Genomic DNA, 16,306 nt, shown 5'->3' on the forward strand with positions numbered 1-16,306 from the left:
GCTGATCTGGTTTAAGGTGGGAGTTAGTGGATGGGATTTCAGAACCAGTGGGTATTAATTCACCTTTCATTACAGCTGATGGGAATCTTCTTGTTGACTTCAGTGGAAATACAGCTGAAGCCAGGGTTGGATGCCATAGTATATCCTGCCCAAGAGCTCTCTTCAATTTGGAAAAGAGGGGTTCAGGCAAATGTTTTTTTCTGAGATGTTTTGTAAAGCAAACCTTTATCCTGAAAAGCTTTCTGGGTGTGTTGGGTTTGCATGGTAGGGTTTTGGTAGTGGGGGGGGTTACAGGGGTGGCTTCTATCAGAAGCTGCTAGAAGCTTCCCCTGTGCCTGACAGAGCCAATGCCAGGTGGCTCCAAGTCGGACCCGCTGCCAGCCAAGGCCGAGCCCATCAGCTATAGTGGTAGCACCTCTGTGATAACATATTTAAGAAGGAAAAAAAGTTGCGCGGCACACAGAAACAGCAGCCAGAGAGAGGAGTGAGAACATGTGAGAGACACAACCCTGCAGACCCCAAGGTCAGTGAAGAAGGAGGGGGAGGAGGTGCTCCAGGTGCCGGAGCAGAGATTCCCCTGCAGCCTGTGGTGAAAACCATGGTGAGGCAGGCTGTCCCCCTGCAGCCCATGGAGATCCACGGTGGAGCAGATATCCACCTGCAGCCCATGGAGGACCCCACGCTGGAGCAGGTGGGTGCCCGAAGGAGGCTGTGACCCTGTGGGAAGCCCGTGCTGGAGCAGGCTCCTGGCAGAACCTGTGGACCTGTGGAGAGAGGAGCCTACGCTGGAGCAGGTTTTCTGGCAGAACTTGTGACCCCACGGGGGACCCAACACGCTGGAGCAGCCTGTGCCTGAAGGACTGCAGCCTATGGAAGGGATCCACGCTGGAGCAGTCTGTGCTTGAAGAACTGCAGCCCATGGGAAGGACCCACGTTGGAGAAGTTCGTGAAGGGCTGACTCCAGTGGGAGGGACCCCACACTGGAGCAGGGGAAGAGTGTGCGGAGTCCTCCCCCTGAGGAGGAAGGAGCGGAGAGACGTGTGATGAACTGACCGTAACCCCCATTATCTGTCCCCCTGTGATGCTGGAGGGGCTAGGTAGAGAATTCGGGAGTGAAGCTGTGCCTGGGAAGAAGGGAGAGGTGGGGGAAAGGTGTTTTAAGATTTGGTTTTATTTCTCATCACCATACTCTGGTTTGATTGACAATAAATTAAGTTAAATTTCCCCAAGTCGAGTCTGTTTTGCCTGTGAGAGTAATTGGTGAGTGGTCTCTCCCTGTCCTTATCTCGACCCATGAGCCTTTTGTTATATTTTCTCTCCCCTGTCCAGCTGAGGAGGGGAGTGATAGAGTGGCTGCGTGGTGCTTAGTTGCTGGCTGGGGTTAAACCACGACACTGGGAATGTCACAAAATGTGATGCCCATGTTGGGCATAAAGAGTAGAGAGGAAAAGCCAGTAATACATGTCTGTCTGTAGTTAAAATTAATCTTACCTGATTAAGAAATGCTAGACAAGATCTTAGGAAATCAGCTTATCTAGGCACTTGAAGCCTGAATTGTATTAATATTAGGTTTTCTTTCTCCTTCAGCTATGGCACAATCCAGAGATTTTAATGGGAAATGAAAGCTGCTTCACTCAAAACACTTTGAATTTGACTGAGGCAAAGAAGACTTTTTCTATGCAGACATACGTGTTAGGTCTTTGTGGTCTGCTTGTTACTACCATTCTAGCTTATGTGATTCTCTGGTGCTTGAATAAAGAGGAAGAAAGTTGGTTAGGCTAAACTTTAATATGCCAATGAGATGCTTCGTTTCTTATATATGTTGCTGCAAATATAATGATGTTTATTATGAGGTCTTCAATAGGAAACAGAAATATTAAATTACTCTAATCGTTGTATCCAAAGATAAAAATATCAAATAAGTAAAAGGCTTGTTAAAATATCTTGAAGCTAAGCATTAAATTATGAAGAGGCAGAAAGATGAACTTTTGACACTCATTCAAAAGAAATGAGATTTTTTGACCATATAAAATGACTTAAGAGTTTCCTAATAAAATACTGTTCCTTTTGGTTGTTTCTGGTTGCAAATTTTTGAAGCCTTTGAAAATAATTTAAATCCTAAACTCTGTTTAACTCATTTCCTCTATGCCCTGTAAGACTGCATCACATCTTAGTGCCTACCAAAGTAACTGTCAGGCCTCGGAGGATCTAGTACTGTAAGACTGCTAAATTCACAGTGACTGGAGTAGTGTTGATGGGGGTTGTCATTGTTTAGAAGGTCTCTTGTTTTTTTCTTGCTGATCTATTTGATCTCACACAGTTTATTTGGAGCAGCTTTTAAATTTTCTCTAAAGTGGCTTACACGAATGGCCAACAAATGACTAAACCCTCATTGCATGTGAATCCCATATCTTGTGAATTGAGATAAGAGGGAAGAATGGGAATAAGAGGGAAAGGAGCTTATCAGAGGAAAATCCTTATTAATGCTAATAGCCACATGCAAATCATGGTTCTTACTTCCCCCTCCTAATTTTCAGGATGTCTTGGAGCAGCCAGCTACTTTGCACGGCGCTGTTACAGGTCCCTCTGCTCACCTGAAAACAGCCGGGTCTACATAGCCATCTTGTTGTCAGCCAACATCTCCAGCACAATTGTCTTTGTGCGAGAGATCTGAGTGCCAGAAGCATCAGCCGAGTTATTCAAGATTCTGATGCTATGTTCTGAATGCAAGAGAGCTGCCAATGTCTTGCTTTGAAGCATATACTATGAGTTTCCTTATACACTTTTAATAAGCCTAAAATGCTTTGTGCTCAAGGACTTTCTAGCTGTAAAAGAAAGTCTCATGCTGAATTTGCATATATGTGCATCATTTTGACTAACATATGATTTTGGGCACAGCACTTTTCTGTTTCTTTCCCTTCATGAATATATTCAGAATTTGGGGTATTTATTACATGTAAACATCTTTTTTTATCTCCAGACAGCATCTTACTGGGTACATAACAGCTTGAAACAATCTCCTGCTCTTTCAAGTGTAGATCAGCACTCTCATTATAATCTCAGATATGAGGTTTTGATGGTTTTAAGGGATTAGTAATGGGATATGGAGATTTTTCCCTGCAGCACATTGGTTCATTTAGGGTGCTTTTCTCTAGCAAATAAACATGCTGTTTGGTGAGCTCCATCGAGTTCATGTTCTGCGGGTGGCCCTGTTATGAAAAACAGCCTAAGTTTATACTTCCTTTGGCAGACTCTCTGGGGAGACTAAGGATTGAGTTAGTGAGGGGACTCAAATGCCCTGTTGTTTGAGTTGTTTCATGGAGTAGTTGAGAGAGACAACAAAACTTACTATTACACAGTGTAAAGATGATGTTAGGGCCAGCCTTGAAGTCCAGCATTCTGTTTCCCAGGCTGCTGCTCTGACACTTTCTGATAGAATAAAAATGCATTTAAACCAGCATTTTGATATGAAATATATAAGAATAACAGCGATCTTTTAGACAGTAAATTGTTGGTGTCTAAGAAAGGAGAAACTTTGTCTCAGAGCTTGGATAATAACATGAGGTCAAGACCCAGTAAGATGTGCTTTGAGTGATGTTACTGCTGCCATGTTTGAATTTAGATTTGTGCACTTTTCCAGGTGATGGAGTTTTACTGCCAGTCCTGTGAGACAGCCATGTGCCGGGAGTGTACAGAGGGAGAACACGCAGAGCATCCCACGGTACCACTCAAGGATGTGGTGGAGCAACACAAGGCTTCCCTCCAAGTCCAGTTGGATGCTGTCAACAAAAGGTATGGAGACTCCACTGATTATTTTCCTTTTTCAGTTCTGCCACTGGCTTCCTGTATTACCTTGGGGAGATGTTTTAATGTGCTGGTGCCATGGACCTTTACCTAGAAAACAGGGATAGTGAGGCTAGCATAAAGAAAAAAATCCATTGAGTGTGATGCACTGAGGGATTAGAGGAAAGACCAAAAGATTCCTATCTGTCTTTCACAAAACAGAGGCTATTAGAATTGCAAGTGTCCTCCAAAGAAGGGGCATAAAATGTTAAGGTGAAAAGTACTAGCCAGTCATTAATTTCATGATAAATAAATAATACTGGATGCTTAAAAGACTAGTACGAACACTATGGTGGCAGAAAGGCTAAAAAAAAGAAAAAGCATGGTAGATCTAGTTATACCTTCCTGAGTAGATACATTTGCATAAAGGACAGAGGATCCAAGGCCTCATTGTTTGAAATGCCTAAAGTCAATGGATTTCCACAAGGGAGGGCCCTGGCTTAGCCTTATTTTATCAGACAAAAACCACTATGTGGTTATAAAAAGAATGAACTTACTTCTGGGAAATGACCGAGTTTAAAGACAGCCTGCTGATGAGATTGTTTCTTCAAAAGATATCAGGGCAAGGGCCAATGTTTAATGACTTTTGAAACAGCAATCTTTGTAATTTAATCCCTCCCTCAGGCTTCCAGAGATCGACTCAGCACTTCATTTTATATCTGAAATCATACACCAGTTAACCAACCAAAAGGCTAGCATTGTAGATGACATTCATTCCACTTTTGATGAACTCCAGAAGACTTTAAATGTGCGAAAGAGTGTGCTGCTTATGGAACTGGAAGTGAATTATGGCCTTAAACACAAAGTAAGACGCATGTTTTGTTTCAGTGAAAAGCTATTAATTTAATCAGCCAGTTTTTACAAATGGTGCAGGACGCCAGTTTTTACAAATGGTGCAGGACACCAGTTTGACAAATTGTGTCTGAGATCCAGAGGAGAATTTTGTTTTCCTGAAATCAAGTGCTGCAGAGCCTTGCTTGTGTGTGCCCAGCATTATAAATGGAATTCACACCATGTATGGGCAGGTAGCCCTTTGTGCATGGCATGTGAGGATCTAAAATGGCCAACACATTAAGCAGGCATCTGCTTAAAGCCAACACGCTGATGTGCGGATGACAATAAGGGAACACAAAAGGAAAGTCTGAAATCCTTGGGCTGCAATCCTATGAACCCCCCCAACAAGATACAGACCAATTTCTCCTGAAGAACTGAGCAAGGCTTACTGTTTTGCTTTAAAGCACTGTTTTCCTTTCAAATGCCTGGTAACATATTTCATGTTAGATGTCACTGGTTGTAACACATAAAGATTGCAGGGATGTCTCACTTTCTCAGGGAAGCACAGAGAGGAAGATTCCAGAGCTGTATTCACTCTTTTACTTCCTATCTGGATGATTGAATCCTGGGGTTTTCCCCCTGTATTGTAGGCTAAGCTTCAGAGGAAGAAAACAGAAATCTGTGCTTTTACAAATACAAGCCTGTAGCCTGGTGGGTGAGGTTTTGTTGAGGATTAGTAAGTCTGAATCAGGCAAATGAAAGAATTTAGCCCTTGTCTTCCTGAGCATCAGTTGTCTGTTTTATATAAAAGAAAGATCTCTTCCCTCAAAGTAGCCTTTAAAAGAAAGTAGCATCAACAACTGGAGTTTCAAGAATGCCTGATAATATTGGCATCTTTGGGCATTCTCTGTGATTACTGAGCAGCTTGAGCATCTCCAGATGTCTGAAGCAGAGGAATGCTGCATTCCTAGATCTGGAACAGGCTTGATCATTAGGAAGGTACTGAACTGCTGGGCCTGTGAAAATGGAAGAGTTCTAATACGTGCGCAAGATGTGTACTTTCAGGAACACAGGGAGCCCAAAACCCTTGGGGCACAGAATGTAGTCATCTCCAGAGCTAAGCAGCAGCTGAGGAGCTTTTAGCATCAAAAATTTGGGCTTAGATCCCAGGTTCATCTAAACATATCCAAGATGTCAAAATTTATTTTCTTAGCAAGCAAATATACTCAGGGTGTGTACAAAGTTCACACAAGATGGAATATGGTGTTAAATTATTTTATTGTTGTTTAAAGGTATTTAAAATAGTTTAAAAACTGTTTGGGGCGTTAAAGAACCACATTTTTACAAAGCTGCACATAAGTGGTAAAAGAGGCATCTCCCTTGTTTGTATAAAAAAGAGTGATTGGAATTGGATTTTACTTTTGCATGAATAGTAGTCCTGCAAAAGAATTCAAACCCAAATATTCCATCGTTCTGATCATGTACTTTGCAAAAATGAAAAAATGAAAGGGCTACATTTTACTAAAAGGAAGTTGGTGATTCAGTTTCAGTTGTCCAATGGACTGAAAGAGGCCTTCTGTAAAATACTCTAAACACATTTTGAGTATTAGTTATGGTAGGATTTCATATTTTCCATCATTTAAAGCATAGCTGCAAATCGTCTTCCTCCTCAGTTTGTGGTTTGTTATCCCAAGCATATGGGATTTTGTCATCCTGGGACTTTATTAGCTATGCTATCTGTTTAACTACTTAAATTGAATAAAGACAAGGCAGATTAGAAATGCCTTGTACTGAATCTGAGAGGTTTATAGATGCCTAGAAGATAACTTGAAATTTCAGTGTAGGCTTGAAATTTGTTCATTCTGTTTTGCTTGCAAAAGATTTTGTTATCACTTTCCTGTATCAGTAACTCATCAGCCTGGATTTCTCCTGTGGGTGAAAAGCAGATAGCTTTGTAAAATGCAGAAGAAAAATGCCCTTAGAATGCAGTGTCATTACATGGTGTGTCTCAGCAAGGGAAGAGTATCTCATAGCAATAAATACACCCAGTCTCTAAGTTTACTTTAAAATCAATTTAAATGTTTCAAAAATATTTACTTTACAGTGATGGTCAACAAAATAACTTCTCTGATCCACAGTAATGTCTGTGCCCTAGTTCTTCTCTGTAGGAAAAACATACCACATGTGTGACTGGATACTTTGGTTTGGGGATTTCGTCAGTGGAGAGTGTGGGGGGTAGCTAGAATGTTTGGGCTTTCCTGACTGTCACGAATTTCTCTGCTAGGTTGTTACAATTCAGGGATCCTTTTTCCAATTCATTGCAAAACCGGCTTAAAAAATTTTTTTGCCTTGTTCCCAGCCCACACCTAACAATTTTGAGGTCAATACTGTTTTAAGGATTTTAGTCTAAGGGCCAGAACTGAGCCTATAATAAAAGCTCTTTCTCAGTCTTAAATATAGAGTAGCTACTTGCTGCCCACCAAAATTTCAGGCTACTCAACCCAACTCTTCCCAATACCACAACCCATCCTTTACGTTTTGCTTTCCTGCCTGCTGAAACTACAGAAATGACTTACCTGCTTCTGCTGGGGAGACCTTTCCTTTCTTCACTTACTTAGATCAGGAATCACACTTTTCCTTAGGATGGATGTACAGATCTTGAGAGTGCCTTCTTGTCCATCTCCATAGATGAGTAACCCAAGGTTTCCCTTGGCTCTGAAGAAATAGTTTCAAGAAATTTCTTGCAGCCTCCCTTATTAACGGGCCTGATGACTCCAAAATATTTCTATCTCTGTGCACACAGCTCAATTCCCAGTAACTACCTCATTAACTGTGACTGCTGAGAGTTAGATGGAGCAGGGTTCAAGCTTCTACATTCAGGGTTTTAAAAAAAAAAAAAAATACAAGACAGACAGGTGGGGCAATAATTCAATCTAGTGTGACAGTGGATCTGTGAAGCCTTGAAGACCCAAAACAGGGTACGTTTTTTGCGTTGCAGCATGATATTCCAAGAACATGTAGGGGATCAGTGTGGTACTTTTTCTACAATGAAACTTTACAATAAACTCTAAAATAAAGCACTATAAATTTGCTTTCTACAAAGGCCTTCAGATATAAAGCATGCTACATCTTGCTATGATAGTTCTTATAACAAGATGCTAATCTTTGGTGTTTGGTAATGCACACAGGTCCTACAGACACAGCTGGATACCTTACTTGAAGGACAAGAAAGCATTAAAAGTTGCAGCAACTTTACAGCCCAAGCCCTCAACCACGGCACTGAAACAGAAGTTCTGCTGGTGAAGAAGCAAATGAGCGACAAGCTGAATGAACTGGCTGAGCGGGACTTCCCATTGCAGCCCCGTGAAAATGATCAGTTGGACTTCATAGTGGAAACAGAAGGCCTGAAGAAGTCCATTCACAATTTGGGTACTATTTTAACCACCAATGCTGTTGCCTCTGAAACAGTTGCCACAGGTGAGGGACTGAGGCAGACAGTGATCGGACAGCCCATGTCCGTTACCATCACAACTAAGGACAAAGATGGGGAGCTCTGTAAATCTGGTAATGCTTACCTCACTGCTGAACTGAGCACACCTGATGGGAGTGTAGCAGACGGAGAAATACTTGACAATAAAAATGGCACTTACGAATTTTTGTATACTGTTCAGAAAGAAGGGGACTTCACTTTGTCACTGAGACTTTATGATCAACATATCAAGGGCAGCCCGTTCAAACTTAAAGTGGTCAGATCAGCAGATGTGTCCCCTACCACTGAAGGGGTTAAGAGGCGTGTTAAATCTCCTGGCAGTGGTCATGTGAAGCAGAAAGCTGTGAAAAGACCTGCGAGCATGTACAGCACTGGCAAAAGAAAAGAGAATCCCATTGAAGATGATTTGATCTTCAGAGTAGGTAGGTGACTTGTCTGCTACCTATTGACATGCTTAAAAATAGTTCAGGGAAACTGGATGAAAAAATCTAGAAGTTAAATTATTTTAAGGTTAAAGCTGTAAGTAGAGCAACCTGATAATAACTTTAGGCCTCTTGACTTTTGTTCATATGTAAATTTTAAAAGCACATACTTCAGAAATTCTGTTTGCAGCGAATATTTAATTGGAATTTGGGTTGAAAAATGCATACATTTGATTTAGGATAAAATGTTTTACCACCTCTTCTGTACTCTATTGGGCATCATAAAATGAAAATATAATAAGATCGATGCTTCAGATTAGATGAAATTACTTCTTTAAAAAGTTGCATGGCAAGAAGGGAAGTAGGAGGACTCCTTCTCTAAAACGATTGCCCTAAAGATTAATCTAATTAATTAACCTGGAACTATACATGCTAAATCCTGTGGTCATATACAGTTATTTCATTATGTCAGCATAGGACAAAATTAATGTTTGCTTTTTTCCCCCAATATCTAAATATGTTTGGTTCTTTATATATAGTGTAATGTTATCTCTAAATCTGTGGACTTCTAATGCTTGGTAAAAATACAACATCTTGGTGTCATTTACTGTGATTTTCTTTCAGGTCTTCTGATGTACTCTGTTTTTAAGCTATATGATAATAATTCATCATTTTAAAAGTCTGTAGCATGGGGTATTGTATTTATATAATGTCTGCTTATAGAGTTAGAAAATATTTTTCACTTTGCACAACTAAAGAAAAAAGCAAGTTAATTCTTAACATGTACAAGTCAGGATTTCAGCAGTATGTGTTAGCAAGTTTGACAACCAGTTGGCAAGGTGGTAGCAGAGAATAGATGGGGGTTAATTGTGGAGGGTTTTTTAGTAATTCTATTGAAAATTCATCTGGACACCATTTGTCAGTTGGTTAATTCTGTCCATCTGATTTCTCATCTGTCAGTATTTCTAATAGATTCCTTGCTTTGATAGAGAGTACATGCAATAACATAATGGTTTTATATCAGAAAATGTATTCAGCAAGCATGCTTTGCTTGCTGAATAGGACAGTACAATGTTAGCTTTGCGTGAAGCTACTCATTAAATGACCAGCCTTTACCAGATGGCCAGTGCATTTCTTAGTAAGATAAATGACCCCATAAATATAACAACTCAAAGCATTTTTTACAGAGGCAATGATATCCAGCTTTACTGTTGCTAAGGCTAAATTTTATGGTGACAGCTGAGTCAAAAGTTAGAAACATGATGTAGAACAATTCATACGGAAGTTAAGCCAGCCCTACTCAGCAGTAACCATGCTTTATCATCCAAAGCTGGAAGGCGACCTTTGCTAAATTAGTACCCAGACATAGCAGGAGGGTGTTCTTGTTGCAGAAGCTATTGCTGTAGTCACCACTGGCAGAGCCCGTGTTAGCAATCCCATGGGGAGAGAAGCCCTTGCACAGGGCAGAGTGATCAGCCTCAGGCTCCTGCTGGAATGGAAAGGGACCTGTGGCTCTTCCCAAATGCAGTTTCACTGCTGGTACTGGTAAGAGTGGCAGAAGGTATGTATAAATGTAGCCTAGATCTTTTCTGGGCCCTGTTTTGAGACAGGGTTAAACAAAACAGTTAAGAATAATGTCTGAACCCTGTCTAGAAGGAAAACATCTCTCTCATCTCTTCTGGAACGTTTGTGACATGTTGTATCCTAGAAGGAGAAGGGCCTGGATGGACAGATTCAGGCAGAAAGAGTCTGTGGGTCTGTAGCAGGTAAGAGCAGGATAGGAAAGCCTGCACAGGTACTGTGCCTGTGAGTAACAGGGGAGCTCTGTTACATGTTGTGGCTGACACCTTCACTGAATGCTAAGCCCTCTTGTTCACATATATCAACCATTAATTTGTCCTGGTGTGGAAATCATAGATCTAAATACTTTAAAAAAAAAAAAAGAGATGTCCTGAAATTATTTAAAAACTGTTAATATTCTTATTACAAAGCTTTTGGTATAGATTAAAGTGATTTCAGCTTGTAATTTCTGCTTCTGTATCCCTTGCTTCTACTCAGCAGTTTCTAGCCTGACTACCAAATAGTTGTATGGCTCTGGTTTGGGTTTTGTTGTTGTTGTTGGTTGGATTTTTTTTTTTTAAACTGTTCCTTCCAACATACAAACTCTAGAAGTCTTAGATGTTTTCCAAAAAGTGCAGTGCCCTTTCTTTCTGTTGTGATGCAATCATGACCATGTGCTTTATTTTGGAGTTCTGCCTCTCCCCTTCTTCACCACTCTACACCCCAAAAAAGAAGAGGAAATAATTAGAACAAGAGCTACGCATGTCTCAGAACCTTTGCTTGATGAAACCTCACAGGAGTGTCCACATTTAGGATATATGGATCACTATTTTATTGAAAAACTGAGCTGAGAGTAATACTTCATCCTATTACATGTTCAGTTCTTAGCCACTCATTTCACAGAATGACCCTACATAGAGGTGTCCCTCTGGGCTTTTGTGGTCTTATGTATGCATTGTCTGAAAGGTCTCTTAAGCCATTGCAGCTGTAATGCTCTAGCTTTTTACACTTCCAAAATGCACAGAATTAATGAACACAGGTAAAACTTCTGACATTTTCACAGGGATTGCCTTCATGGATTTAAGCGTTCCTTTAGTTCCAGTTTCAGCACACGTCGAAAAGTTAAGGTTTGATTCATTTGTTGATGGGGTAATGTAAAATAAAGTTTATTGCTGTTTTCCAACACAACTGCCTATCTCTATTTTGAACCCATTGTTGAATTCCTCTGCTAACCCTGGCCAAATATGGATTTGTATTTTAAACTGGGCAAGATAAATCTTACATTTGGGCTGCCAGAATCTCATGCAGCTGTGTTGGAGAAATATACTGTAATATTCCTATGGGCATCCAAGTATACGGAGTATGCTATTGTATATATGCTGATATATGGGCTTTTGTGCACAAGTAAATTGATCAGCTCATAGGAGGAGATTGTTCTTGTGCTAGTATTAACAGAGATAGCATTAATACAACATTAGTACAGTTAAGTGCTTTCATTCATGGGGAATTGTGCATTGTATCTTTTGCCAGTTCTGTGTTATTCATGGCTTTTAAAATGGCATGTGGTTCTATTCAGACATTTTAAGGTCAAGCTATTGACTGCACATTCATACATTCGTGTAATTCATTATTTACGAGAACGCTTCCTCCTTTTCTCTCTCAATAATTTATATCCTCACCCTTTTTCTAATTTGTTTTTAAACAGGCATGATCTCTAAGAGTGTGTCTATGCAGTATCTGTGTAGCATGTACTTAGATTATACAAATGAAAACAAGAATGCGTTATGATACCCAGAAAATAATTGTTGTGCAATGGTTTTTGCTACCTCTACAAGTGGTAGGAAGCACTAAAGTGAGAGGGAAGGCTCTTTTCCATTACCCTGCTTTTGTGCCTTAGACCCATGCTGAGCAGAGGTAAGTGGAGGTGAGGGATGTTCACAGTGTCAGCCACTTCCACCTTCCATGGTAAATCTCCCATGTCCTCCAAAGGAGGTTTAAGAGCCATGCGAAGCATCAGTTAGCTACTCTGTCCAGGACCTCCATCTTGTGCTCTAGCTCTGTCATGCTGTGCCGTATGCCTTGGTATTTTTTTTCTTCTGGCACTTTTCATGACTGGGTTCTTTGACACCGTTTAGCAGTAGTGGTGCTATTTCCCACTTTAACTGCTTTTTCTCTTCATTTATTTATACTTGGGATTGGCATCAGATACAGCCAGATGGAGAATTGGCTCTCTGCTAAAAAGTTCAATTTTCCTTTTCCTCAGACTGTGTTTAGTTGTCTGTTCAGTCATGTAGCTGAGCCTCTAAGTTTAGCTGGTACATTTAATGTGTGTAATTCACTTTAATTTAAAAAAAAAGTGCCTTTAACAGTACTTTCTGTCAACCTCCTTACTAGGTGTGGATGTCATCTTCTGGTCTGTTATCAATGCTGAAAGCAAATAGGAGCCTTATTGTAAATTTACTTCACATAAAACCTCACGAACAAGGCCTGTGTAATAATAGCTTTAGTGCAGTTTAAAAGCAGGCTTAGGGGGAGCAAAGGGCTTCTTGATCAGGTGTTTCTTCTTTAATTTTCTCTGAAGGCCTCTGCCTGAAACTCTGTATTGGATTTCCCTGTTTGAAAGGAACAGGGCTGCCTGCAGATACATATTTTTTGAGCTTTTATAGAAATACAAGTGGGTTATATGGGTACACATCTCCTTGAAAAAACATGTATTTTTCCAACCGCAGTTAGCCCCCTTGTATGGATCGTCCAGAGGAACCTTCTCCCACCTGCTTCCTCCCATTTCCCTGTCCCTTCTCTACCTTTCCAGCAAGGTCCTGTCCTGGCCAAATTATGGCCTGGCTAAGGGCATAGGAGAAGGAAGGGATGTGTACGTGTAGTTGTTCCATGTAGTGCGGAAGTATGACACATGAAACACAGAGGCCCCTCTGATACACTTTAACCAGTTGTTCTTCATTCTCTATTTCGGAACTCCGGAACAAACCCATTAGTAAGCAGTATGAAATAGCAAGATGTTTTCTATACAGAATTTATATTTCTGTAGAAGTAGGAACACCTAGTAATGGGGAAATAGAATTTCATTTTCCAGTTTCTTAGCTCAAATCCTTCTGAGGCTTGTCATGAACTCTTTAGGGGTTTGTGATGGCCAGTGTGAAATTTGGCTGGGCCCACATTACATAGTTTTGCAGTCATACCTGTATTGGACAGGGGGTGAAGAACTCTGAGAACATTGCTTGCAAAATCCCCAGCATGGGTCTGATGTCCTGATGACAGAGACCTGGTCTTGGTGTGACTCATGTCGTTCGGGGTTTTGCTGCTGTACCAGCAAAGAACTGCTTCTGCGGTGCGCCTACCCCCAGGATTTATGCATACCTAGCTGTGGCGGCAGGGGCTCTGCTGCACAAGCAAGGCTTGGAGGTGGTGTTGGCCAAGCTTTAGGGACAGATGCTGTGTAAAGCAAATCAATACAAATCAGCCCAAACTTCACTACCAGCAGTGTGCAGGAGTATCTGCCAGAGTTCCAACTGAATTATTCATTCATCTTTAAAGGTTAACAAACATTGTGCACCTCCCTCCAACAGATTGATTGATTTTAAAACTTAGATTTGCATGCGAACTTGGATTAGAAACACTGACATTTATTTTGCAAGCACATGGCTTGTTAACAATCTGGTTTGGTGCAGTTTTACTACAGAGCCTTTTGTGTTTCACATGTTATAAGAGAGGGCATCACATCCTCATAACATGTAAGGTTTCGCTAAGTATCTTTTGGCGCTCTGAGGAAAAAAGAAATGAAGCTATGGAACAAGAACAAAACTCCTTGATACCTGTCTATGCAGTATGCATGTAGACCTTTCCATGCTGTTTAGTTTTATCCTTTTTTTTCAGTACCACATAGAGAACAGTCCAGGAAGAAATTTTTGAAGTGGTGTAGGCAGGAAAGCAATGGTACTTACACAACAGGTTATGGCTACTTGCAACCTCTAAAGTCTCCCCATTAATCTGTAATCTTTCTGCAGGGTTTTTGTCTCTCTGAATCCATTCCCTTCCTGCTGGGGACAGCAACATGGTTTTTCGTTGTGTTTGAGGAAGCTGGTAAATCTAGGTTAGCAAGCAGGGAGGTTATTATTCATATTAGTAAAACTTAGCAAAAACCCCACTCCTATTACTACGAGCATCAAAAATGTACATTGTGCAACAGGTTTGTCCAGATGCCCAGCACTTACAGAGCAGATTCTTACTGCAGTTACGTGATGTAATTTTTAACATCTCCCGTGAAGTTAATGGGCTTTTAGGGTTTTTTTCCTTCTATTTGGTGAGATTCAATCTGGCCTCTATTGTGCAAGAATAAAAGGTTGAAATTATGAAGCATTTTATGTGTGCTAGATTGTCTTGAGCTGAAAATGGATACTCTTTTGTTGAAAGCATATCTTCAAAGCTAAATTAATTGGTTTGTGCAGGCTACGCTCAGTAATACCAGAAGGAATTAGATAGGGCTATGGCAAATCTGATTGTTTGTTATCTGTATACAAAGATGGTATAAAAGGAGCTATTCCACAGATCTGCTTCCTAATAACTCTGTTCAGCTTTCCCCTTTTGAAAACTCTGCTGTCCTCTCCCAATCCCCAGCAGCTTGCCACAGAAGTTGCAGTAAAATGTCTGTCTTTTCCTCCTTTGTGCCCCGCAGTAGGTCAGAACTGGAGGGAGGTAAGGCTGGGCAAAGACAGGCATGAAAGATGCAGGCTTTCACCTCTAAACTAGGCTGTGTGGGAGACACTGGAATGAGGATCCCACAACCATCCTCTGGTTCCAGCCCTGTGCATTTGAAATGTTGGTGCCTCCCTAGGCTAAGGAGTGATGGGTGACCGCCCATGACTGAGGGAAGAGGAGACAAATCATGGGGTGCCTTGATACAGAGGGGTGCTGTCTTGCACTAAAACACTTGCTGAAGACTCTCTTTCAGGCAGCTATGTTTATAAGGCAGGAATCTCTACTTACAGGACGGAGCTATTATCCTTTGGTGTTACAGAGTCAGTTGCAGGAACCTGCTTTTCCAGAGGCTGACAAACTTTACTACAAGATTTCCTCTCATCATCTGAACTGCTGCCACTACCTGTGCTTGGACTCAGATCTTTGCTGGCATAGTGAATTATTCAAATCAGAAAGTTCAAAGTTATCTGTTTTCCTCTTGAACATAAGTTAGGAAATAAGCTGTGTTTCACTAACCTCAGCTTTCTTCTTCAGAGAAATATGTGCCACTCCAGAGGGGACTGTATAAAGGCCTGTGTGCAAATTAGGACCTATGTGGTGGGTTTAATAGCTGCAAAGTGCTATGTACAAGGACATTGCATGGAGCTGAATTTCATCTGCAGCTGTGCTAATAAATTACTATTTCTTAAACTTACTGTGAAATGTGACTATGGCATTCCTAGATAATTTCTTCGGTTTTTCCTTTGATGTGTATTTACAAGGTCCCACTGAAGAACACTCTGAGTAACTCTTTATATAGGTGTCTCTTATTTTTAAAAATGAAATTCCTTGACTTTCAAGAACATTTTTCTAAGGGTAAAGAGCATACATTCCATAAAGTTTGTGCTAGTTGGTTCCAGATGCTCTAGCTTACGCCTCCTCTTTTCTAACAAATGTTTTCCCTTTACTCTCAGTAGTAAAAGGAATGTTTCTCCCTTTTCATCCATTCTCTTTGGCTAAAAGGCAAAAAGGAAACTTATCATTAGCATATGGTGGAAAAAAATTACTGCATGCATCCCTCCGGCACTGCTCATTAAAAGAATACACAGAAATGGCTCAAGTGGGGGTAATGTAATTGGTGTGTAACTCACTATTCCCTGAATATGTACTTTCCCCTTGCAGTAGAAAAATTGAGAAGTATTTGCCTTGTTTAGAGGATGGAGCATATGGAGTTCAAGAAAACAAGCCTTGAAACAAAGGGACATGCTTGCAGCACCACGTGCAGAGGAATTAAATGTTACTTGTTAGCCAGTGACAGGAAATATGCATCCCACAGCCATCACCAGAGCAGAAAGAAGGGTTGTTAAGAGCATACACATCCCTAATGAAAGCTAAATACAAACTAGAGCTAATATGTATGTCTTATATTGGGTATCACAGTCAGAATAGTTTTAATCATTGAGCACCAGGATATTTTGGATTGACTAAAATAAAATACACGTTTTTCTGTTAAAACCATATATTG

The 16,306-nt window shown here is 40.7% G+C and overlaps 1 protein-coding gene across 18 annotated transcripts in view; it reads left to right on the forward strand.

The window, feature by feature from the left end:
- Positions 1–16,306, forward strand: part of TRIM2 (tripartite motif containing 2) — a 118,158-nt gene that overhangs the window by 83,563 nt on the left and 18,289 nt on the right. For all 18 annotated transcript variants that reach the window (XM_052777504.1, XM_052777539.1, XM_052777484.1 and 15 more), the window contains 3 exons: positions 3,641–3,792; positions 4,468–4,648; positions 7,806–8,529. In XM_052777504.1, the coding sequence (XP_052633464.1) occupies positions 3,641–3,792; positions 4,468–4,648; positions 7,806–8,529 (1,057 nt within the window). The remainder of the gene's footprint in view (positions 1–3,640; positions 3,793–4,467; positions 4,649–7,805; positions 8,530–16,306) is intronic.

Source organism: Harpia harpyja, chromosome 2 (assembly GCF_026419915.1).
Source record: "Harpia harpyja isolate bHarHar1 chromosome 2, bHarHar1 primary haplotype, whole genome shotgun sequence".
In the NCBI taxonomy this organism is placed as follows: Eukaryota; Metazoa; Chordata; class Aves; order Accipitriformes; family Accipitridae; genus Harpia; species Harpia harpyja.